At 47.1% G+C, this 23,018-nt stretch overlaps 1 protein-coding gene across 2 annotated transcripts; it reads left to right on the top strand.

Moving 5' to 3' along the window:
• Positions 12,372-22,519, top strand: MARCO (macrophage receptor with collagenous structure). 2 transcript variants are annotated; one of them, XM_021399903.1, is made up of 15 exons: positions 12,372-12,596; positions 13,617-13,718; positions 14,010-14,240; positions 14,441-14,476; positions 15,628-15,672; positions 16,033-16,131; positions 17,456-17,563; positions 17,683-17,727; positions 17,969-18,064; positions 18,160-18,213; positions 19,204-19,248; positions 19,394-19,501; positions 20,386-20,427; positions 20,776-20,952; positions 21,287-22,519. In XM_021399903.1, exons 1-15 carry the CDS (start codon positions 12,482-12,484, stop codon positions 21,415-21,417), a joined length of 1,434 nt encoding a protein of 477 aa, XP_021255578.1. In that variant the 5' UTR covers positions 12,372-12,481; the 3' UTR covers positions 21,418-22,519. The 2 variants fall into 2 exon arrangements, with proteins under 2 accessions (XP_021255578.1, XP_021255577.1); XM_021399902.1 differs by having other exon boundaries at positions 12,373-12,596; positions 20,386-20,430.

Genomic DNA, 23,018 nt, shown 5'->3' with positions numbered 1-23,018 from the left:
CCTCGCCCTGCTCATGGAGAAGTCTCTCTCACCCTCCCTGCGGCGTCACTGCGCGAATAGGGTGGAAATATTGGGGCAAGTGCGAGGCACCGAAGCTGGATGCCGTCCCTTTGGCAGCTCCGGGGGCTGAAGTGTGCAGAGCAAGGGGATGTCATCAGGTGTGCCGCCTTCCTTCATACCAGAGCGAGGTGTCACCGAATGTGATGGATTTCAAGCAATTAAGGGATCCTCTTCCTACTGAGTGAGGCTCAGCTGGGCTGGGAAACTCAGCGCTCCATGCTCCTGCTCGCTTGTACGCGGCTTCCAAAGAGGCAGATGCCACAGTGAGAGCGATTCCTGCACGGAGTCAGGCAGTGGATGACATGCTTGAAGAGTAGGACAGGCTTTGCCTTTCAGGGCACTGTGCAGCTGCAGGTGACACGGAGACATTTCCCTCTGCTGCTTCAGAGCAGGATGCCGTCCACCGACACTGGGAATGGGGTGTCCCAAAGAGTGGGTATTGGCAAACAGCAGCTGGGGTGCTGCAGAGATGTCACCAAGTGTCTGACACAGCCTCAAAAAGAGAAGTGGGAACTTGATGAGACTCTTCAACTATGTATGAGGGTATGATAATGAGGGCAGCAGTCAATTGCTCTCCATAGCTACCAAGGGTAGGACAAAAAGGAAGGAGCTTAATGTGTAGCAGCAGAGCTGAGCATGAGGCATCTGAGAAGAAAAAAAAAAAACTGTCCTTCCTAACTGTGAAGGTGATTAAGCATTAGGACAGGTTGTCCAGGGAGGGCTTGGAGCTTATGGTCTTTGAGTTTTAATAGCTTATTGCACAAACGTCAGTCAGAAATCATCTTAAGGCTCTCCCTGACCAATGCTTTTTGCTCTTGTGACTTTAAGGCTGCCCTGCACCAGGTCTCAACTTCACAATTCAGAGTGTGAGTTTGGGGTTTAATGTTTTGGACATGCTAGAAGAGTCGCTTCCAAGCAACATGAAAGGAATGAGCTCTCCCTGCTATTTGTTTACAAACAGCTGAGGAGATGAAGGTGTTCTGCAGCTGCTTCGTTGCTGGATCTGGCTGTGCCCAGGTGAAACATCATGTCAGGCAGTTTGTTCTTCATCACTTTATTCTGTCTCTCTCTGGTGCAGTATGAAATGTAACTATCATGGCTGCGATTTACATTGCTGGCAGGAGCCAGGATTTCTTTGCCATACTGCTGTAAATCTATCTCAGGCCATTTCTACAGATTAGAAAATTAATGATATTTTTTCAACTGAGATCTCTGGATTTAACGTGGTGTTCTCATGGCTTGAGTTTAATCACTTATATCCTTTTAAAATGGTATTAAATGGTAACTGATGATTTTGCTTCAAGATGGCCATTTGCAAAAGAGCCTAAGGCGTCACCTGTGTCTTAAAGCGGTTGTTGGTGTTCGGCATGTCATTTATATGAGAGAACTTATCCTAGGAATTTAACTTTTCCTGTTGTAGTGGAAATGCTCAGGCATGGCTTGAACCAGTGATGGAGCACCTGGTGGGAAGGGAGGGCCGACCCAGGGGAGCTCAGGTGCAAACAATGAACCTGAGTGACCAGAAAGGGTGGAGCCAGGATCCACCCCTTCCCAGAGCTCATTTAAGGGTGGGGAGCAGAGGTAAGTGGATCTTGCTGGAGGTCTCTTTGTATCTCAGGCCTTTCGAAGGTGAGTAGCTTCTTTCCTTTGTTTCTATGCCCACAGCTGTTGTGTTTGGATGATTTATTTCTCACTGCAGCCTGGGATCTTTCTGCTCTGCTGTCATTGTTGTGTTTTCCATTGTTTTACACCCATCCTTTTGGCTTATAGGAAACACTTAAGAAGTCTAAAAAAGTTCAACAATCCTATTAGTTTAGCTTCAGTTCTTGCCAACAGAGCAATATGAATTTGTGGTGAAGACCTCATCACACACCTGTGGATCTGGGAATGTCATAAATTTCCCAGAGAAACAAGCTGCTGTGCAGCTGTCAGTCTCTTGTGTCCAGATCACACCTCAGAAGCTTATTGAGACTTAATAGAATCATTAAGCTTGGGAAAGCACTACTAAGTTCATCTAGTCCAAGCCATTCCTACCATGCCCTCTAACTATGTCCCTCAGTGCTACATCTTCACAGTTCTTGAACACCATGTACCTCTAGCACTAGTGGGAATTGAATAGTGCAGAAGGAAGGCAAAGTGAGCTGATCCTAATGAGGAAAGTGCTGCAGAGCAGCTCAGAGGAGCCATTACCCAGAGATAGCCCAGTCAGGTTCCTCCACACCCAGAAATGAGAACTTTCCATGGGAAAAGAAACTGCGTTCTGATATTGTTCTTCTTTTTCTCCTGACAAAAGTCAAGACACTAGCAAAGGCTCCATCAATGACTTCTGCTTATCTCAGCTGTGTTTCCTCTTCATGCAGAGCTGGGGTGGCTCAGGACAGCAGAGGATCTCCTCCTCCACCAAAACTCTCAGCAGCTAATCAGAGAGACAGCTAGCAACACAGTCCGGATGGAAACTGAACTTACTTCTTTGTGCTCTAGATCCTTGTCTTTCCTGTAGCTCCACTAGCAAAGCTTTTTCCATGGTGCCTTACTGAGCATCCCCAGAGGACTAAATAAGCTGAGCTCCCCAAACCTGAGCCCCAGGTGCCTGATCAGTCTTGTCCCTTGTGCTGCCCCTAATCATTGAACAGCTGAGGTTGGAAGGGACTGTAAGTCCACGCAGTTCTGAACCCCGTGCTGTGGGCTGGATGCCGCCCACCAGCTCAGGCTGCCCAGGGCCCCATCCAACCTGGCCTTGGGCACCTCTGGGGATGGGGCACCCACAATTTCTCTGATGGCCCTGTGTGGCTGCCCTCTAACTCTGCAATGACCACCCCATGCAGAAATCCCCATCTGACACTAGAAATCCTCCAGGAGTTGCTTTATCCTTGCTGAAGACTGCATGATGAGTTGCACCCCTCTGCAGCCAGGCTTTTAAGGGCGTGCCTGCAATGAATGGTGCGTCTTCATCCGTCAGCCTCTTTACGCTGACTGCGCCCTTTGCTCCTAGCTAAAATGTATTTCAAGGAGGTTTTCTATTCTAATGTTATTTTAAAGCAAGAAGGGTCTTGGCAGGGCAGGCAGTATGAAAAAATAATAGCGTATTAATGAAGAGTGGGAGGGAAGGTCACCCGCCTGTTATTTGTAGCACAGTACCTGATAAGAGGTCATTAGTCATTCAAAGCCAATGAATGGCTTTAATTAAAATTGGAGCTTCGAGAGCTGGGTTGAGTCTGCTAAACAGACTTTCAGGGCAAAAAGAGCGAGGGAAGGAAAGAGAGTGGGAGTTGACCAAAATGACAATGAGCTTAATTAAAGGCAGAAGGAGCTCCAGGAAACTCTCATTTCCCCTCTCCCAGGATGTGGCTTGTTTTTTGTTTTCCTGGAGCTGCATGGGAATGGCATTTTCCTCACTGGGTCCTGCCTGGTGGCATCGCTCCCCCCTGCACTGCAGCCATGGGGGGACAAGGGAGAAGGTGCCAAGGCAAAAGGGCAGCTGGTACCAAAAGGGGAAAAAACTCTGCAAAGAACTTTAATGTGTTTTGAAAGAGGAGGAAATCTTCTCACAATAGGAAGGAGACAGTTCTGCACTTCCCAAGGGTAAATTTGGGACTTACCCTTCGAAGCTTCTCTCTCTAGATTATATCCCCAGCATCTCTCTGTGCGCAGGGATGCCAAGAAGCATTGATATATGTGCTCTGAACAGCTGCAAAGCAGACACAGCCACTCCACACTGTGAAAATAAAGCAGGGCTTTTGTCCCCTGCTATTTGCTGTATGCAACATATCATAATTAAGCAATGTGAGCTTGCTGCCAGCCTAGGATGCTGCTGCAGGACTGTGATGCGCTTATGTCCTCAGGCTTGGATGTATTTCTACCAGTCTTCTTTATTTTAATGTTTCTTCAACCAATCGTTTGAAAAGTGTGAATAATTGACCTCGGAAATACTGATGGACTGAGTTGTGGCTGCACAGTGTGATGCCTGCCATTAGCAGCTGTCTGTCTGCCCCTTCCCATGTTGGGTCATGTGAGAGCTCTGTGTATGCCATTGCCTGTGTGGGTACTAGGGCAGAGCCTCCTCCTCTTCCCACAACCAGCAGCTGCATGCAGATGGCTGAGGAGGAGCTGAATATGACCATTTTGTCAGCACAATGTGTCCTCTCCAGGTATGGTCACTGAGACATCACATCAGATCTCTGTATGGACTAGGGTTGGACTTCTCGTGCCAGAAAAGCTGTGTATCTCTACTAACACTGTTACTAGGCTGACAAAACACTGTCTATAACAAGTTCTCTTGGCCCAGCTCTCTGTGAGGAGGTGAAATAGGCTTTTGCTCTCCAGCCAGTACATCTCCACCAGAAACACGTTGCACTATAGCCCGAGCACCACTGCTGTTGCAAAAGGCATCCAACTAAGACCAGTGCCTAATTTCCCATCTGTTTCTCATTTGCTCAGATCTTCACACTCCGAAGCTGGAGAATGAAATCGATGACCTTGATCCGCTTTCTTTTCATTACGCTGTAGGGTTTGCTATTCTTCCTGTTGCTTTGGGAAGTAGTTTTGCGACCAATTCTCAAAAGCCACTTCTAATTGAGAACTGCCATTTTCAAAGTTGCTGCCAGTTGTAAAACATGCACCCAAGTCTCTGTGTAGAGATTGTTTCCCCTCTGGATCTTATTCTTTAAATACCCACCTGTTGAGTGGCTGCAGGTTGGATATTAGGAAGGATTTGTTTTCTGATAGTGGTGAAGCACTGGCACAAGCTGCTCAGGGATGTGGGGGGGGGGGGCGGTCAGCATCCCTGGAGGTGTTCAAGAACCACGGAGGTGTGGCACTGAGGGACGTGGTTTAGTGGTCGGTATTGGTGGTAGGTGGATGGTTGGACTAGATGATCTTAGATCTTTTCCAACCTTAATGATTCTATGATACTCTGATTCTAAGGTGAGGTGACATTTGGAAACTAGCTCATTTCTGCTTTGATCTTTTTTTCCCTAATGGTGTGAGCTACTGGACTGTCTCTCTCCATAAAGGAATGCCTTTCTTCAGCTTTCTCTGATGGACTAATATATAATGCATTTATCTCTGGCACATGTATTTATTGGCACATTGACATCTTTTTTTAATACTCTTCCCACCTCAGGTCTCTCCATCAATCCATAGTCCTTAAGCAGAGACTTTTAAATGCACCTCAAAGCAGAAGTCAGGTTAATGTCTTTCTCCCCCTAAAGTGGGACCATTTCACCCAGGCTTCCTTAGTCCTACACAAAGGTTTACACCAAGCGAATTCCCTTTCAAAACTCAAACTAGGTTTAATGGGAAATGTATGGTTTTATAAGTAGGTTCATGCAAGACTGATGCTGGGCAGACAAAATCCTGTAATGATTAACATGTGGCACCTCAGTCCAATTCACTCAGCATCACAGTGAGGACTGCTTAGCAGCTTGCTTGCTTGGTGCAGTTGAGAGAAACTAGGATGGCCAGAAGCCCACTGCGTCTGTCACATACTCTACTCACACCAACATCTCTGATTTTTAACAGCATCTTTCTAATATTTCTGGCAAGGGGAGGTCTTGGAGCCTTGTCCAGAGCTCTCTGCAAATCCCTTTCAGATGTGGGTGGGAGGGGAGCAGGGCCAGACAGCCTGGCTCAGCCTCCCACTGCCTGGGCTAGCCTCCCTCACTCAGCCCCACGCACACATCCACCCCCTTGCTTCCAGCCCCAAAACATGCATGCTGGCTCCTGCAGGAGCCTCACCAAGCAGGAAGGGCCACCTGAGGCACCGGCCATATCCTCCTTAGTGAGGCAGGAGGTGGCTGAGGAGCACCAAGAAGGGTCTTGGGGGACCACTGGGCTCCATAGGTCTCCTAGTGAGCATCCTCTGCCTCTCCTGCCCTATTGCCTGCAGCAGCAGAGAAACTCCCTGCTTGGGCAGGGTGACCTCCCTTCCCCCTGGACCCTACCTCAGCCCTCCCAGCCCCAAGGCCTGTCAGCTCCAGCAGAAGCTGCCTCTTGACTCCAATGTGCTTTGAAATCGACCTCAGATCCTGACTATTGCCCCCACTCTGGGAAGATCAAACAAGGTGCAGAACAGGCATTTATACCAGCTCAGTTAATTTAAGCACTGTGGGAAATGTAAATCAGGGCACTCCATGTGGAATTCCTTGATGCCACCAAGAGTGCTGCACTGAATTAAAAATATCCGGCTTATTAACAAAGGCAAATAATGACAAGCAGATCTTATTATTTTATTGGGTTAGAGTTAAATATTTGACCAATAATGAAAACCTATTTCTGACGGATTTCTCCCTGTCCTCTTCAATCTGTTTCTTTTAAAGTATATATGCATCTGTGGTTTTGGTGTTTGTTTTTGCTTAAATTGTGCCTCCTGCCAGGTTCCCTGGTGGCTGGCGCAGAGGGAAATCATTACAGATCATACTCTTTTATTTCTGTGATTACTGTAGCTCTACTGGACCATGTTCAATGGCACTTAGTTACACTTTGCTCCGTGGTGGGGTTAGAGGAGCAGAGACATCCTCCAATGAGGATCCCTCTTTCATTCCTTCTTATTTCTCTGCACTAAAGTACCTGGTGTTCTCTCAAACTGGCAGTGGCATTAGGATAGAGCACCAAAACTCCTATGAAGTGGATAGGGTCATTGGCAAGATATCGGGCCCCGGAGAAAAGCTCATGCACTGGTAGGAGAAAAGAGAGAAAGCCCTCATTCACCTTGATCAGGAAAAGACTAGGAAGTGTGTTGGCAGCATGGATGCTGGCATCCAAAGCCCTCTTGAACACCTTTCTGTCAAAACTCCGCTCGAGCATCCACAGGCCTGTGAGAACAGCAGTTCTCCTGAACTGGTAGCATTGGAGGCTCTGGCCACTCTATCGGAGCCATTCTGGGTCTTTAACTCTCTCATAAATGTGAGAACCCAAAGGAACACCTAGAGACTGGAGGAAAAAAAAAATGTGTGTTTTAATGTGAAGGCTTGGAATTAGAGAAGGGTCAGGGCTGTGGGGCAAATTCTATTTTTATTCATCAAAACACTTCAGCTCTGCTTGATCTGTCATCACCAGCGTAGCAGGAGTAAAAGGGAATTCCCAGCGAGTTCCCAAAAGGAGCCATGTGTTGGATATGGAAATAGGTAGCAAGGGCTGCAGGTGGGTACAAAAGGATTGGTTTTCCCTAGGAAGTGCTGCCCATGCCTGCGGCGAGCAAGCTGCTGGCAAGATCTGAGCATCGTGCCATTCCCCAGGCACTTGGGCACTTCCAGACAGTTTGTTAGACAGAACAGCATCCGAAAGCATGTAGAGGAAAAGGTCACTTGTTTTGCTCTTTGATCCCAGTTTATCCACCCTGCTACTAGCATTAGCCCATTTTGTGAGGTGTTCAGACGGGAACATCAGGATTTTGCTTTTGTTTGGGAGGGAAAAGCAGGCTTTACCTCACTCCTGCCATCTCTCCCCCACTCCTGGTTCCCTTCTTCTGGGATATTTCCTCACCCATGAGGCTGAGGCCAACAGCTCCATGCTGAGAAACAAAAGAATTTATTGAGAATCAGTTCTCCTTGTGAAAGACAGCACCAGAGAAGCAGCAATCAGTTATCAACCCTAATTAAAGCAAAGCAGCCACACTGATGTGATGGTGAGAGGAGTGGTTTCCCATCAGCACTATGCCTTGAAGAGTGGCAACATGACTTCCATAAAAGTACCTTTTCCTCTTCTGATAATTTCTTTCCCCCATGTGCTGATGTCAGTGGTTTCATGCTTGAGGTTATCACTTCCTAGAAGTGAGTTGAGCAAGCCCAGCTCCACGGGGCTGTCACTGGGAGCAGGAATGGACCCAAATGGGAGCTGAGATTTGCTGCAGAGTAGGCAGGAGAAGAGGGATGGGAGCCTGAAGAGCTTTCCAAGGCTGAGCTTTAATGCTAGCACTGCACATCTGTTTTACAGGTCAGGTGCTTTGAGTTAATTCTGTATGGACTGCTGTCAGGGATGCTTCAAGTCTGTGTATATAGCTGCTTGCACGTCTGCTCTTTGCATTCATTGAGTAAGGGGCATAGGGTGTTTACAAGTTAATGGATTTTCAAGCTGAAGTGTTTGCTGATAGCATTGAGGGCATGGAAATTTGGTCCAGAAACCTTATCAGAGACAAACCATCTTGTGGTGTCCTTCCACGGAAGCCCAAGTATTAGCTCCTTAATTTGTTTACAGTGGTAAACCCAGAGTAACATATTAATGTGCATGCAACTAATTGGGATGTGCCCCAGTGCAAGGACAACATTGGATAATAAACCTCTTTAGGAACGTCCTTCTGAACGATCTGCTGGCTATCTGCCTAGTTTAATGTCTGAAATTACAACCACCCTGAACCCCACCTAACCCTCAGAGGTCCTCCTGCACAAAGAACAGGTGAGGACAGGCTAAGGACCACCTTGCCTGGCTGGGTGGGGTGTGGGCATCCACCTGGGCAGAGGGGACCACAGCAGCACATACAGCAACTTCCTTGCTGAATGTATTGCTGAGCTCTGAGGGTGGCCTGCTCAGCCAACCCTGAGCATTCCACTGTGCTGCAGAGGCCAACCTGGTATTAATTCACCTCAAAGAGCAGGTTGAAGTCGTTAAAATATTTTGCAGGTGGTTCCTTGAACTCCATGGTGCAGCTGGATCCTGCCTAAAGGGCAAGAAAAAAAAAGCAAGTTCTGATGAAATACAAATTAAAATAACTCATGGAAGGGAAAGAAAATCTGGTTTCAATCTCTACAACAAAGCCAAGCAACACATCAAGCTGGAAAGGAGAGATGTCAGCCAGGCAGCACTGGGGATTTTATCGCTTTCACACAAGTGCTTCTCTGTGGCCCTAGGTGCTGTCCCTGCAGCCAGGAGGTGGCACACAGGGATGTGAGGTCTCTGTGGACAGCACCAGGGATGAAGAGGGACACAAAGTGGGGCTAAATCAGTCCCTGGGCAAAGGTGGGTTTTGCTCCCATAGGGGACCAAGCTCCTGCTTTGTTTCCATGCCCCAGCACAAACCAGTTGTTCAAATTTAGTTTGGTCTCAAACTCTCTTCTGCATTGGAAACTCTCCGGGCACCACAGCATTCCTTGCCGCTAGAGCTGAATCCAATGGTTTTTTTTCATGGTTAGGCAGTCAGTGGGATGCCAGGGACACTCCAGTGGGCAGTGAAGGGACATGCCAGACCTGACCCCTCCAAGAGCTGCCAGTGGGCAGATCTCTCACAACACACCTCGGGATCCCCTGAATTCAGAGGTGCTCCCAGATTTGCGCATTGCACTGAATATGTTGGTCTTTCTGTGGGGAGGACAATGCAAACCCAAAACCATCTGAAACTGATCATGAGGATATTTCACTCCACAAGACCTTGTGCTCAGCAGTAAAAGGTCAGGCGAATGGGAGACAGTGGTGGTTATGGCATTTGTCCTCCCAAACAACTATCACGCGTGCTGATGTCCTGCTTTCCAGGAAGTGGCTGTGTATCTGCATTCTGATGGGAAGTAGAGAATTAATTAATTCCTCTTTCTGCTTTGCTTGCGTACACAGCTTTTGCTTTCCCTACCAAACTGCCATCGTGTCAGGATCCTTCCTTCTCACTTTCCTTCTGTTTTCTCCCCATCCCATGAGAGAGGAGCCTGAGCGGATGGCTGGGCAGGTGTTTGGTGGCCGTGGCCAACCCACCACCAGAGCTGGCTGGGATGTCAGAGTTCACCAGCCTAACTCAGTCTGAAAAGAGGAAAAGACAGAAAAATCATGTGAGACAGGGAAAATGAACCAAAACAAGCAAGTTTATGAATAACCCTACTGCTCCAGAAGCCACCTCTGGTCACTGATGTCTTTGTGGTGTGCATCTGCCAGATATGTCCCATGTCAAACCGTGGCTATGTTTCTGTGGGAGAGCAGTGTGGTCTGTGGATAGGATTACTTTTTTTTTTTTTTGAAGCCCATCAGCAGAAACATGAGCACAGGTGTTGGGGCACAGGGTAACCATCAAGAGGCAACTGCCAAAATGGTGGAGGCTGCTGCCCTGGCTTTCTCAGCGCAGAGCCTGTTTATGTCCCCGCTTCTTTTTTTCCTTGTATTTAGAGGGTCACTAAAGCCCCCTGAATTCCACCTATTTATGCCTAAGACAGTTTGGAATCCATTAGGTGGGTCTGGAAACACTGCTATGCTGAAAGATAGATGGATAAAAACCTCTGAGCTGGAATATCTTCTCATTTGGGGAGGAAAAAAAAAAGACTTAACTGAATCTGTGACTTTTTAAAGTCTTCTTTATTTCAGGATAAATTCTTGTCCTCCCTCATCAATTACCTGTGGGCCCATGACACTGATTCAGCTATAGTCCATCCACAAAACTCAGTCCAGATGCAGTGCACCTTTGCAATGAGGGCTTGATGAGCGTCTTCATCCGAGCACATACTACTAGCAGCACAGCATGGGAAGGGCCAGGGTGAGCTGCAGAACTGCAGATCCTTCCCCAAGACATTGCACAGTGTTTCAGGAGGGGCAGAAAGAGCATCAGGAGGGGGAGGCTGATGCAGACATGACCCGTAATATGCTGGAAAGTGCTGTTCCATTATTAATCATGTTGTTTCAGCACACTCTCAATCCGCGACAACTATGCTGAATCAGCAGTTTCTTTTATTTTTATTCTTTCTTTCCTGAGTTAGTAACCTCAATTGCACAATCAAAGTCAATGTATTGCTGCAACCAGTGATGGTGCAGCAAGAAACGAAAGACAGCAGAAAGCAAAAGGTGGCAGAGCCCAAGTGAATGCATGATCTCTGATGCCGATGGCATGGCCAAGATACTCTCTGCCACGTGCACAAGGAAATCTGCCACCAGTTTGCAGAGGCTGACATCCAGATACACTGCAGTGTGTATGCTCCCAAGGAGAGCGGAGCAAATATGGCCACATGCAGAACTGCATGGAGTGTAATTCACTGGGAATATGGGCAGAATAAGGCTTGATCATCTGGATGGGCAACCAAGGCTGATGGCGGAGTAGGGTAGAAATATATCTTTGCTATTGACCTTCCTGAAATAGCCGAGTGGAGAACTGGACATCACCTCAGGGCGCATTAGGACTGCCAAAATATGTTCCCCTACTTTAACACCCCTGACACCTGGGCCGATGAGAATGGCATGGCCACAACACGGCCATGAGAGGTGGGAAGACATATGCCTGAACCTGGTGAGCAGTGACTTCAGGCTGGTAACCTCTTGAGCTACCCTAATCCAAGGGGGTAGCTTAGCCCTTCACCATGAAGCAAAACGTCCCAGCTCTTGTGCAGTGTGTAGCAGAACATTACCATAGGGGAGAGCTCCTCTTCCTCTGTCTTGGTGCCAATCCAGGTCACAGCTGAGTGCTTGAAAGGAGAACACAGAAGTGGACTTCAAAATCCCCACTTATTTTTGGTTTAAGCCTTTTAGAGTGCTATGTTCCAAGTGCAGAAGGAAGGAACTGGCTGTCAAGGCACTGGGCTGTCTGGCTGTGGATTTCCAGCTCCACTTCAAACGAAGCTGATGCTGCTCTTTGTCCCACGGCCATGCAAAGTGACAAGGTCCTGGCAGTCACACAGCTGAGTGAGGACCTAGAGCCAGGGATGGGACCTGGTGACAGTGGCTCGTCCACACCTCAGAGGGGACAGCAGGCCGTGGCAGAGTGGGTGTAGAGGGCTCTGCCCATTACATACCGCCAGCTTTTGCTTGCTGGCTTGGGTGAGTCGCTTCCCTCCACAGAATGCAAACTGGCCCTGGCACAGATTTTGGAGATGGCGAAATGTGGGAGTGATACATACAGGGTGTGAGAAAAGCAGTGGTGAGGTGGTGGGAGCTGTGTCTATGAGTTGAGCGACTGGTTCAAAGAGACCTCAGCAAGAGGCTGTGTTACACCCCAACCGATTTGGCCGTCAGCACCGCCCACCCCACCACCACTTGCTTGTCTTTACAGCTCCTCCTGATTCTTCATCTCCTCTTTCAGTCATGCACCATCACTTTGGTGCACATTTAATCACCAAGCAGTGCTTCACCTTGCAGCACAAGGAACAGATCCTGAAGCTAACAATGAACTAGGGATTTCCTTTCCTTAGGGAGGAGGTTTACTTGCACTAGAAACCACCTCATGCCCAACCCTGAAGTGCAGAGATGTCAAAACACTCATTGCTGAGCTTCTTCCAGGACCAGAGCTCTGTGGATGTGGTAGCTCTGAGCAAGCACACGAGAGCAGCTGAACATCTTAGCTTGTGGGATTTTTTGAGGAACTATTCAAATTACCACATCAGAGTTCTCACAAGTCTATAAAATCAGAGCAAATAGGAAAAGCATACCAGAAAGTGCTCCAAATCAGGAGGCAGATAGGAAGTTCCTTCAGTTCTCCGTTGCCCTGCATTTGACAAGGCTCTAGGTTAGCCACAAGAGTTTTGTCATGAAAATTAAAGACAGATGCAGAGGAGATGGAAATTCAAGTGATATGAGCACCTTCAGTACTTCAGACAAGATTGGGCTTTCCTCGGCTGCTTCTACAACCTTTCAGATAAGTGGTAAGGTTTCTTTTTATTCAATGGATTGATGCGGATTTTATTGGGTCTATGAAGAAAGCCACATAAAAATGAAATCTTGTATTTATACTGAAAATTAAACAGGTTTTTTAACAGAGATTTTGCTACTAAATTAACTGACTGTTTAAAAGAATTTAATTGTTCTTTCCAGCTAAAGCTGATGCTGAGCGTCAGAAAATAGTTCTTCCCCTGCTTCAAAAAATGTCTAATCGCACTGAGACAATTTCATGTCTTCATAGTTAAGATACTAAAATCACCAGATCCAATTTAAAAAAAGAAAGTTTCTGAATTTTTAGCTGAATATAAATATTTTATTGCTGACTAAACCATCCTGCTGGAAAACTAATTAAGCCACTGTACTCTTCTAAAGCTACAACTTTAAACTACTCATTACATTACTTTGAAAAAAACCCTCAATTAGGGGTAAATTATTGCATCTCTGAAGTAATTATTAGTGCTCCCAAAATACTTTTTTTTTTCCCCTAAATGCCAAAATTCAACAAAGTATTTCATTTATTTTACACTTGCTGGTGACAATTTGCTTTAAATGTTAGGACCTGTTTTCATTTGTTCTGCAGTTCGGTTTGTTATTGATTTTTCATTTGTTTTGATGTATACATGCATCACTGCTGGAGACACATGTATGCAGTGCTCTGGGGAGGGAGAACCTGTACTTTGAGCAACCCTCCTTGAATGGCAGCCTGGGACATATGTATGTGAGGGAGACAGGGTTCATTGGTGCAGAAAGAGAAGTGCCACGCTCACACTGTCACAGGCTGGGTTAGGTCTAGATGGAAGTGAGCAGGTTAGGGTAGTGAAGGGAAAGATGCTGACAGTGGATCACAATGCACAATCAGTGCAGTAGGCAGAGGAAGGCAGCCTGCCTCGCTTGTCGGACCTCGCAGGAGGTTATAGGGTCCCAAGCCTGAAATGGCTGGAAACAAGCAGAGTTTGTAGCAGGAGAGATATCAGGATGTCTGTCCTACTTCTGTTGATTTATAGAGCCCCAAATCCAGAGGAAGCCATCCACATGCTGTGCTCGGACTGCCCTTGTCATCTACCTGCTGCTGCTGACAGTCGGCCAGGTGCTGCTGGCGTACAAAGGTATGCATCCACCCTGCTGCAGCCTCCATCCACCCTCTGGAAGCCTGGGCGTACAAAAGCAGCTTTGCTATGTGCTCTGGGACAGCAAAAGTGCGGGGGACAAGCTCAGAGATAGGAAACCTCTGCAGGAGCACAGCTGCACACAAGGCAAAGTAGCTGCTGCAGGAGGTCCGTCCCCAACCCCTATATGTGCCATGCATCTGGGCCCAAGTATCTGTGCTCCTGGCTGACCAAGCAATTCCCAGCCAGATCAATCTGTATATTCACTGCATGGACATGTTGTTTCTACAGTGTTTAAGATGAAGGAGGAGATGCTGAAATGTCAGGAAAATAATGCCTTCCATGCCGAAGAGACGATAGGAAGATCCTATGCTGACAACCTTCTTTTGGAGAAAAACTTTACAGAGAGGGACATGGGACATGAAGAAAACTGGAGGAGACACTTTGAAAAGGAAATCACTGTAATTAAAAGCAGCAATGCAAACTTGATGATGATGATGAGAAACATCACCCTGCTGGCAGGTACAGCTCAGTTTCTTCACGCTGACTGTTTGGTGGGGAGAGCTGGTTCTTCTGCACCAGCAAGGGTGGGCTGAACCAGGGGAAATCTTGTTCTAAAAGAATAACTACGGCAAGATTTGCTCTCGCTGTCAGGTAGTTAGCAATGCTGCAGTGCCTGGCGTCCTGACTACAGAAAAATAACCATTAAATATTTATTTCAGGGCTTCCTGGACATAAAGGAGAACCTGGTCCACCAGGTATGTGGGTAGATGAGCCATGAACAACTTTTCCTCCTTTCCTCTCTCTCCTTTTTTCCTTCCCTGAGAGACGTGAGGTGAGGATTTGGGATTTCAGTTGCTAGATCCAGATCCTACTAAATGTACAAACCCCTAGTGCCCTGTCATGAGAAGACCTGCTGCACATTTTGACTGATCCCTGGGAGCCTCGGCTTGCTTGAGTGCTCCTGTGGTCCGTGCTAACCATGGTTTTGTCTCCATCTTCTCACTGCCACCCTGCCAGAAAAGCTCAGGGGTGATGGAGAAACCATGGCTGGTCATTATCAGCAGTAGCCTTACCAAATCCCCACCTGAGGCAAGAAATGACCGTGGAGGGGGTGAACCATTTACAAAGGGTTTATGTGCATCCCACCACTGGGCTTCTTGCCCCAGGCATAGCAAGTCCTGCTGTACAGTTCTAGAACAATTCAAGCACAGTTCCCCAGTCCGTGCTCTTCAGGGGCCCCAGCTGAACTGTGCACTGAACCGTAGTGAGCAATGACTGATTTGGGATGGAACTGTACCAGCCATAGGAGATAAATGTCTCCAGACAGTGAGGATGCAGCAAGACCTGATCTCATGTTGGCTCCACGTTGAGAAGAGGTTGGACTCAGCGTTTTCCAAAGAAACTCAAGTTTCTGTGATCCTGTAACGATGATCTAAAATGCACTCCTTGTTAGGTCAGGTCTGTATCTCATCCATCCTTATTTCTTGGCTATGCTGATGAGCTTTTCTGAAGGAAAAAAAAAACAACCAGATTTTTAAAAAATAATTTTTTCACATCTTCCTGGCTGCATTCACAATGCTGAAATACCATATCCAGCCAAACGCTAATACTGTTCATCACAGCCCAATAGCTCAGTGCGTGTTCAAGAAAGATCTCCCCAGAGGTCTGTGCGGGTGGGCAGGTGGCCGGGCTTGGCTGGAGCACAGCTGGTCCCTGCCCAGCACACCCAGCCCTGCTCCACCGACCTCGCTTGGGTGCCTGCACTCACCTCTGCCAGCTGTGCATCAGTCTCAGTGGTGACTGAAGGCACATGTACAAAGAATGATTAAAAAATTCATCTCTTCTTCTCACCCATTATTGTGAATAGATGATGTGTATCAGCTGATATAAGTATCTCACATCTCAGGGCTACAGGGACCACCGGGGATAAAGGGAGACCGAGGAATTCAAGGTAAGGCTTTTCTAACACCTGAATAACTTCTGTGGATGAGCATGACATGACTTTATGAATGATTTTTGGGCAATCTTGTCTTTGGTCAAGATGTAAGCCAGTGGGAATGTCACTGGAGTTGAAGGAAATAAGCCTATATAAAACCAATGCGAACAAAAGCAAAACTTGGCTGGAAAAATCTTTGTTTTAAAAGTGAGGTTTTAGAGCCATTGCTCTGGCCACAGTGGGCAGATGTCTTCTGCCCCGACATCTCTCAGGTACATGGGGAACAGAGTGTGTCTCATGCTGTGTGGCCTCCTGCTGATGTCCACAAGACATGATACCCAGTGCAGCATCATCAGTGTGGTGTTGTCCCTGCAGGCTTACAGGGACTGCAGGGCAGTAAAGGAGATCGTGGTCCCGCCGGGCCAAGGGGTGAACAAGGAGAAAAAGGAGCAAAAGGACAGATGGGACTTCCAGGTAAGACATCTCTGGAGGCATTTAAGGTCAGGGTGGATGCTGGATCTAGAAGTTCCAACCTCATGGCAGGGAGTTAGAACTAGATCATCTTTAAGATTCCTTTCAACCTAAGCCATACTACAATTCTGTGATTCTTCACTGTCTCAGCAATTTATTCCTGTTTAAATTGGTTCTACTTAAAACACCAGATCAGATCTTCACAGGTCTCATATTTCATAAAAAATTAGGCAACCCTGAGCGTGGCATGCCAGTCCATGAGAGGAGGACTCCTGGCTTGATCTGGAGGGATTTCATTTTGTGGTGTGCTCCAGCAAAACTCCCAAAGGAGGGCCAGGGGAAGGAAACATGGAAAATGTGGACTCTACACCATTCAACTGTCCTTATGAAGTTACCTTTGTCTAAGGAAAGGCACAAATACTGAATTAGCTGCCTATTCCAAATTAGAACAGTAGCATTTTCATGGTATAAAATAATACAATCTACTTTATGTGCAGAAGCACACGGATGTTAGCTCTCACTATAGTAAAACCTACCTCTGAGAACTTTATATCATATAAGCCTGGCTATTAAGCACCTTAAGCAGAAGAGTCATGCACCATGTATCTCCCATGCAGCACACATTAGTGGCATTTCATGAATAACCAAAATTCAACACACTCACTTGGGATGCACCCGGAGAAGAAAGGCTGAAAGCAGCACAGCAAAACAAAATCAGAAGCTGTACATGGTACAGCTGAGGAAGGACATTTGGACAAGCTGGTAGAGATTCTTTCGAAGTAAATCATCAGAACCCACACACACCAGAGCTAGCACAAGCCAGTCCAGATTAAAAAAAAAAAAAAAGGGAAAGTGGGAGAAATAGCAAAAGGCAAGGACTTAGGGATAATTCTGGAGCATAAAGGCGAAGGAGACATCACTCTTTAAATGAAACACTTTCAAGTAATTCAGCTCTATTGGGATATACTGAGGAGTCTAAAGGCAGATGGCAATTGCTTGAAAGCACAGGAGTAGCATAAACTGTCCTCCATCTCCACTATGGCTAGGAGAAGGAAAGGTTTTAGACAGCAGTAAGGAAGATTTAACTAGGGAAAAAAATACTGCTTGTGGCAGGGATGCTTTGGGAATAGACCGGGGAGTTGCAGCGGGATCATTTACCAGTGAACGGTAAATGTGGGTGTGAGGCCAATCTCTGCAACTGGTGCAGCTGGAAGGGGTGCTCTCTGGCTTCTGAGACAATAAATATTTGATGATGATGGTAAAGACAACGACGACGACGATGATGATGATGATTATTATTATTCACACTTCCTGTGCTGCTTGATAGGTCATACAGGGCAGAAAGGTGAAATGGGCCAGAAGGGAGATCCAGGGAACCGCGGACCCATGGGTCCTCCAGGAAACCAGGGAGTGCCAGGACAGCCAGGCTTCAAAGGTAAGTGTAGAGGGCACAGCACAACCAGCTGTCAGCACGCACATGCTGTGGTGCAGGGCTGCCCTAGCTGAAGCATTTGGCTAAATCCTGCCAGCACTGATGCCAGGATGTTGTTACAGGTAGCGCAGGGGAACCCGGACATCCTGGGCAGAAAGGAGAGGCAGGTAAGCAGAAAGGAGGTGCAGTTTCTTCTATGGGTATGAGACTGATCGCTCTGAGATCTCTTTGAGACTGGCATTGCTAGGGGAGGTCTGTCGTTTGGAAGGACCCAGTGTATGTTCTGCCTCCATAGGGACAACTCAGTCCATACAGTGCAGGGTTGGTGACTGAACTATCTCAGAAATGAATTTTCTTTCTTCATATTTTGGCTGCTCTTCACATGTGCTGTTGTTTATCACCTCCAAGGCCCAGCTGGAGAACGTGGCCCCCCAGGACCTCCTGGCCCCAGCAGCCCTGGGCAGAAGGGGGAGAAGGGGGACCTTGGGCCCAGGGGCTCTCCAGGTACCAAGCTACCAAAATCCACACCCCGTGGCCCTCCTGCAGTGGCCTCATTTTGTGTGATGGTTTCACCTTTGCTGATTTGTTTTTAATTTCAGGAATGCCAGGCAATATGGGACTCAAAGGTGAAAAGGGAGACAGAGGAATACCAGGTAAAGGAGAATAAAACAGGTCTGGGATCAACAGCACGCATTATGCAAGGCATGGGGAGTGGATCAGAGCAAGAAAGAGGCAATTTGTTGAGTCCAGCTCTCCTGGCCCCATGTATCCCAGGATGTGATGGTGGGATCAGGCCCCTGCCAGGCTGCTGCAGGGCAGCTGCTCATTGGTGGGTTTGTTTCAGGCATCTGCAACGTGTACTAGGAAGTGATGTTGCCTGCATTTTTACATAAATAGAAAACGCACAAAGTGACAGTTTAAGATGAACCAAAAAAAAAAAAAAACCCAACAACTTCCATACCCTGGCATTAAAAACAAATTTTTCTGGCTGTAAATCTGATGGAAGACAGACTAACAAGCACCTGTCTTGGCCTACTCTGTAGCACTGCAGAGGTCTCTTAAGAGGCCAGCTTGGAGTGCTTAGCCCTGGCCTTTTCTCTGACCTTCCACTCAAAGAAGTTGACCTCTCTACCCTGGGCACCCAAAAACCCAGGGTAATGTTCTGTTGTACAAGCCTGTTCTTGTGTATTTCCTTTTTCACTTTGAATTTACGCAGCGGATGCTGTCGGGTCCAAGTGCTGCACCCTCCTGCATGCATTAATACCTGGATGTTAGGGAGTCACCTGGCCCAACGTTATGTGTTTATATGTCTGCTGCACCTGAATTTTTGTCCAGGCTCTCTATAGGGTCAGTGAGGACCACCTGGAAGCAGGGTCTCTGTGCTATCAGTGAAGTTTAAGATGTGATACAAATGAGCAGAAATCAATCTACTTCAGAAGACAACTTGCCACCGTCTTTATTTTCTAAATGGGTGAGATCTGCCCTGAGTACAATGGAAAGTAAGACTCCTACTTGACTAATAGATGCCTGCCGTGCAGACAGCCAATGTGGACTCGGTGAAACCCATTATAAATACTAGTTTGCATAAATGTTTTAAATTGTATAAGTACGTATCTTTTTTTTTTTTCTTTTGATGATCTTAGGTACTGCAGGGCAAAAAGGAACAAAGGGAGACCTGGGCCCACCAGGTAAACATTTATTTGACTGCATTATTTATTCTGATGATTAAGAACAGTGCTTTAGATGTCATGTTCCAATTCTCTACATCAATATGAAGTGCTCACCATGCTCCTCATTTGGGAAAGGAAAATGACATTTCTGCTTTCCATACAGGCATCCAAGGTCTAACTGGTCAAAAAGGAAGCAAGGGTGATTATGGCAGTCAAGGTCTAAGAGGTGAACCAGGAGTAAAAGGAGCCAAAGGAGACAAGGGTTACCCAGGTAAGGCTGTTTGCCATGGTGTCTGTAGAGCTGATGGGACACTTGGGCTTGGGACCATATGGCACAGATTGGCACAAGCTACTCTGGAGCAAATTTACAGGAAGAACTCAACAGACAGATCAGTCTTTCCAGAAGGTCAGTCTGAGGAGTGTTACATTTACACCTTGGGAGGCTTCCTAAAGATATGCAAGTAAACAAATACATTGGATTTTCTCAACTCCACCTTCCTCTTTGCTGTGTACAAAGACATCTTGCAATATATACTGTGCCACTGGGATTTACATGGCAGTTAGGAACACAAAGGCTATTTAACGAAGCCTCTCTAATTGCAGGATTTAAAAAAAACAGTTCAAAAGGGCGAACGCTACAAAAACTCCCAATCACAGAATGCTTTCCCAAGACCTGTATTAAAAAAAAAAGAAAGAAAAACAGAAAGAAAACAGAAATTACAACATGCTGAAGGAACAGACCAGTGCTCCAGATGTTCTTTTCTTTTAGGTGTTTGCACTTAACAATATAAGAGCCCTCAAACAAAAATCAGCCTGCAGCCTCTGGGGCTGCTCTGCGCACTCCTCTCCTGGAGCTTTGCCTCTGGAAGAGGGCTGGAGGAGGAGAAAAAGTCTCTGGGTGATTCTCAGCTCTCATCCCCTAGAAGGAGGTGGCAATACATGTTTTGTGGAGGTAGATTTTGGGGGAAAGAGCTCATCATGTCTTTTCAAGCATGTGCACTTTCAGGACTAGAGAGTCAGTCACTTCAGTGGGTTCCTTCCACACAGAGACAGTGTGCCCATCTGTGACCCACCCAATCACTCAAAAAAAAAGTAAGAACTGGATCTTTCCCCAAGCAACAGACAAATAATTGCTTGTTTTTCAATTTGGAACAGGTTCTCCAGGAACAAAAGGGAGCAAAGGAGAGCAGGGAGGAGGAGGTACTGGACTTTTATTTCCTCTTCTGCCACTTGACTCTGGTATCACAGCTACCTGAGATCAGGACCAATATGTCTCCTGCACACACCGGTTGACCTGCAGCACGGCTACCAGAGCCGAGAGATCTGAGCTGAGCAATTTCACTGAATTCAGCCTCCGGAGACAGGACAGGGCCCTGAAATATTCAGATCTGAGACAAAAGTAACTTCTGGTCCCACTCCAGCTGCAGCCGTGGATATGGGAGCACTCACACAGCTTAGGCGGTCACTGCTTCCATCTTTCCATGTGCTATTTGCCTCCTGCCCATATGACTAGTACAGTTATTTTTCTCTCCTCTGATCCATCAGGTTACTTGTCAAACACCATACGAATCGCAGGAGGGGGCAGGAGGGGTCGCGTGGAAATCCTTCACCAAGGGTCCTGGGGAACGATATGTGACGATGAGTGGGACAACCTGGATGCCACTGTGGTCTGCAGAATGATGGGGTACAGCCGTGCCACCTCTGCCTACACTGCAAGTGCAGGTGAGTCTTCAGCAGCTCCCCAGGCTGGGCTGCAAGGCTATCTGCCTGGTATGGGAGATAACACATGCCCTGCAAGAACCACAGCAAGGGGCTCTACACAAGCTACAGGAGAGCAAAGAGGATGGATTCAAAGGGGCAGCTCAGTCCCCTTGGGACCAGGCAGCTACATGTCATGTGCTGCTTGAACTGTGCTCAAAAGCTGGGTTTTCAGTTCACCAAATGTGCAACCCAACACGTGCATTTAGAAAAGTGCATACTACCATTTCTTCCGTCCGTGGGTGACTGTTTCTTTTGTTACTTGTTGTATTTATTTCTCTTATTTCTTTTCCCAAAGGCACTGGGCAAATTTGGCTTGACAACGTGAACTGTGGAGGGAGTGAACATTCGATTTATGAGTGTAGGAAATCCAATTGGGGCGAACACAACTGCTCCCACAGTGAGGACGCGGGGGTGGAGTGTGCCTGATGGGACACAGGGCTGCCCCAGGAACTGCTGCCCACTCATGTGCTCTGCAGAACCCTTGTTCATAGCATCAACCCAGCTTCTTCAGGCGAAGGGAACTCAGTTTTCCATGAATCAGCAACAATGGCAAGACCCACAAATAACCTGAGGCATCCCAGCTGTCAGAAATCAACTGGAGCTCAGACATGTGATCAAGTGCATGGCTTTGCCACCAGCCTGACACTAGCCCACCTGCAGTAGCTGTAGAGCTGCTCTGCTTTCGCTCAGTGGTATAGGAGAGACAAGGAGAAGCCTGCAGAAAGAGCTGCAGCTTTGCTGGCCCAGCCCTTAACACAGTGCTGTTGTCAGCCTGGCCTAAAGCCCATGGTAAAGAGCATATACCCAAGACAGAAATCATTAAGTGATCTTTCTGTTATGCAAACACAGAAGTTCTCCAGATGAGATGATGTTCACAGGTTAAAATGCAGCCATGCCAGCCTGGGATCCAGGTTTAGCACAGACCTTGTGCTTGACCTTGGCCAAGTCCCCTGCCTTCTCTGTCAGCATTTCCTAACCTACTCCCAGGAACAAAACCCTCAGCTTATCTGGTGTATAAAACTATGTGCTTTCAGATCTTTAGAAGTGAGGTGCTTCACTAAAACAAAGAGATGATGAATAAAAGCAATAATGGCAAAGTATCAACTAATTAACCTTTCAGAGTGAAAATATGGTCCCTAAACCAAAGGCTTCTGCCTTAAATGAAAGTTTTACGTGTCTGAGATAATAGCTGAAAGACTTCCCTTTCTTAAAGCCTAAAGTCTTCCCCTTTTTAATGGCACTGGGCCTTTGGCAGGTTACAAGCAGCCTGTGTATAAATAGCTGTGCATGCTGCAGCAACCTGCTTGGTGACATTGTATTTAACACATCAGAAATGGCTGTAAGCAATCCCACATCTCTGCATTAGCGTTAGTCACAACTGCACTTAGCTACACAGCTTGTACACTCATGCTTGGTGCTCACAAACCTGGATCTAAGTGGAGAAACTGAGTCGTGCTGGTAAGAACAGCAGGTGACCATATGTAAATAAAGCATTGCCACTGCTAGGAAATAAAGGATTTACAAGGTGTATTCTTGTCTTGTCACATCTGCAGGTGCTGCTTACACTCCCATTTCCTCACTTTGCTTGCTAGCATAGCATGTTCTGCATCAGGCAAAACTGCCACAAAAGGGAAAGTTGCCACGTACCCAGTGGTGATCTTTAAATTCCCCAAAATCTCATTTCTGGACAGTAGGCATCCAGTAACTAGCTGTTGTGCCAAGGTCAGCCAGCAAGGGTTGTATGCATGTGTGCCAGGGCGAAGAGCCCAGCCTACCTGCTCCTCAGCACAGCAGGGACAGGTTGAACCCCAACTATGTCCAGCAGTGACCGGGATGGGATTGGACAATGCACTCTGTTCTGGGAAGGGAAATGAATGTCCGAGCAGGAGTTTTGGAGGCTGTGAGCTGTCTGCTGGGTTGCAGCCTCACTGCCAGGTGCCAGAAACAAAATTTCAAAGTCCACCTTTAGCAGATTCACACGTTCACACTAAATTCCCCAATTTTAATTCAGATTTCAGATGGACAGC

Source organism: Numida meleagris, chromosome 5 (assembly GCF_002078875.1).
Source record: "Numida meleagris isolate 19003 breed g44 Domestic line chromosome 5, NumMel1.0, whole genome shotgun sequence".
NCBI lineage: Eukaryota > Metazoa > Chordata > Aves > Galliformes > Numididae > Numida > Numida meleagris.
Note: the sequence above shows the minus strand (reverse complement) of the source record. Positions and strands in the feature narration are given on the sequence as shown.

Coding starts and splice junctions, on each gene's coding strand:
- MARCO (XM_021399902.1), top strand. CDS start 12,482: ATGAAAATTAAAGACAGATGCAGAGGAGATGGAAATTCAAGTGATATG. Junction 16,132..17,455: donor AGGACAGATGGGACTTCCAG/GTAAGACATCTC, acceptor GCTGCTTGATAG/GTCATACAGGGCAGAAAGGT. Junction 18,065..18,159: donor TGGGCCCAGGGGCTCTCCAG/GTACCAAGCTAC, acceptor TTTTAATTTCAG/GAATGCCAGGCAATATGGGA.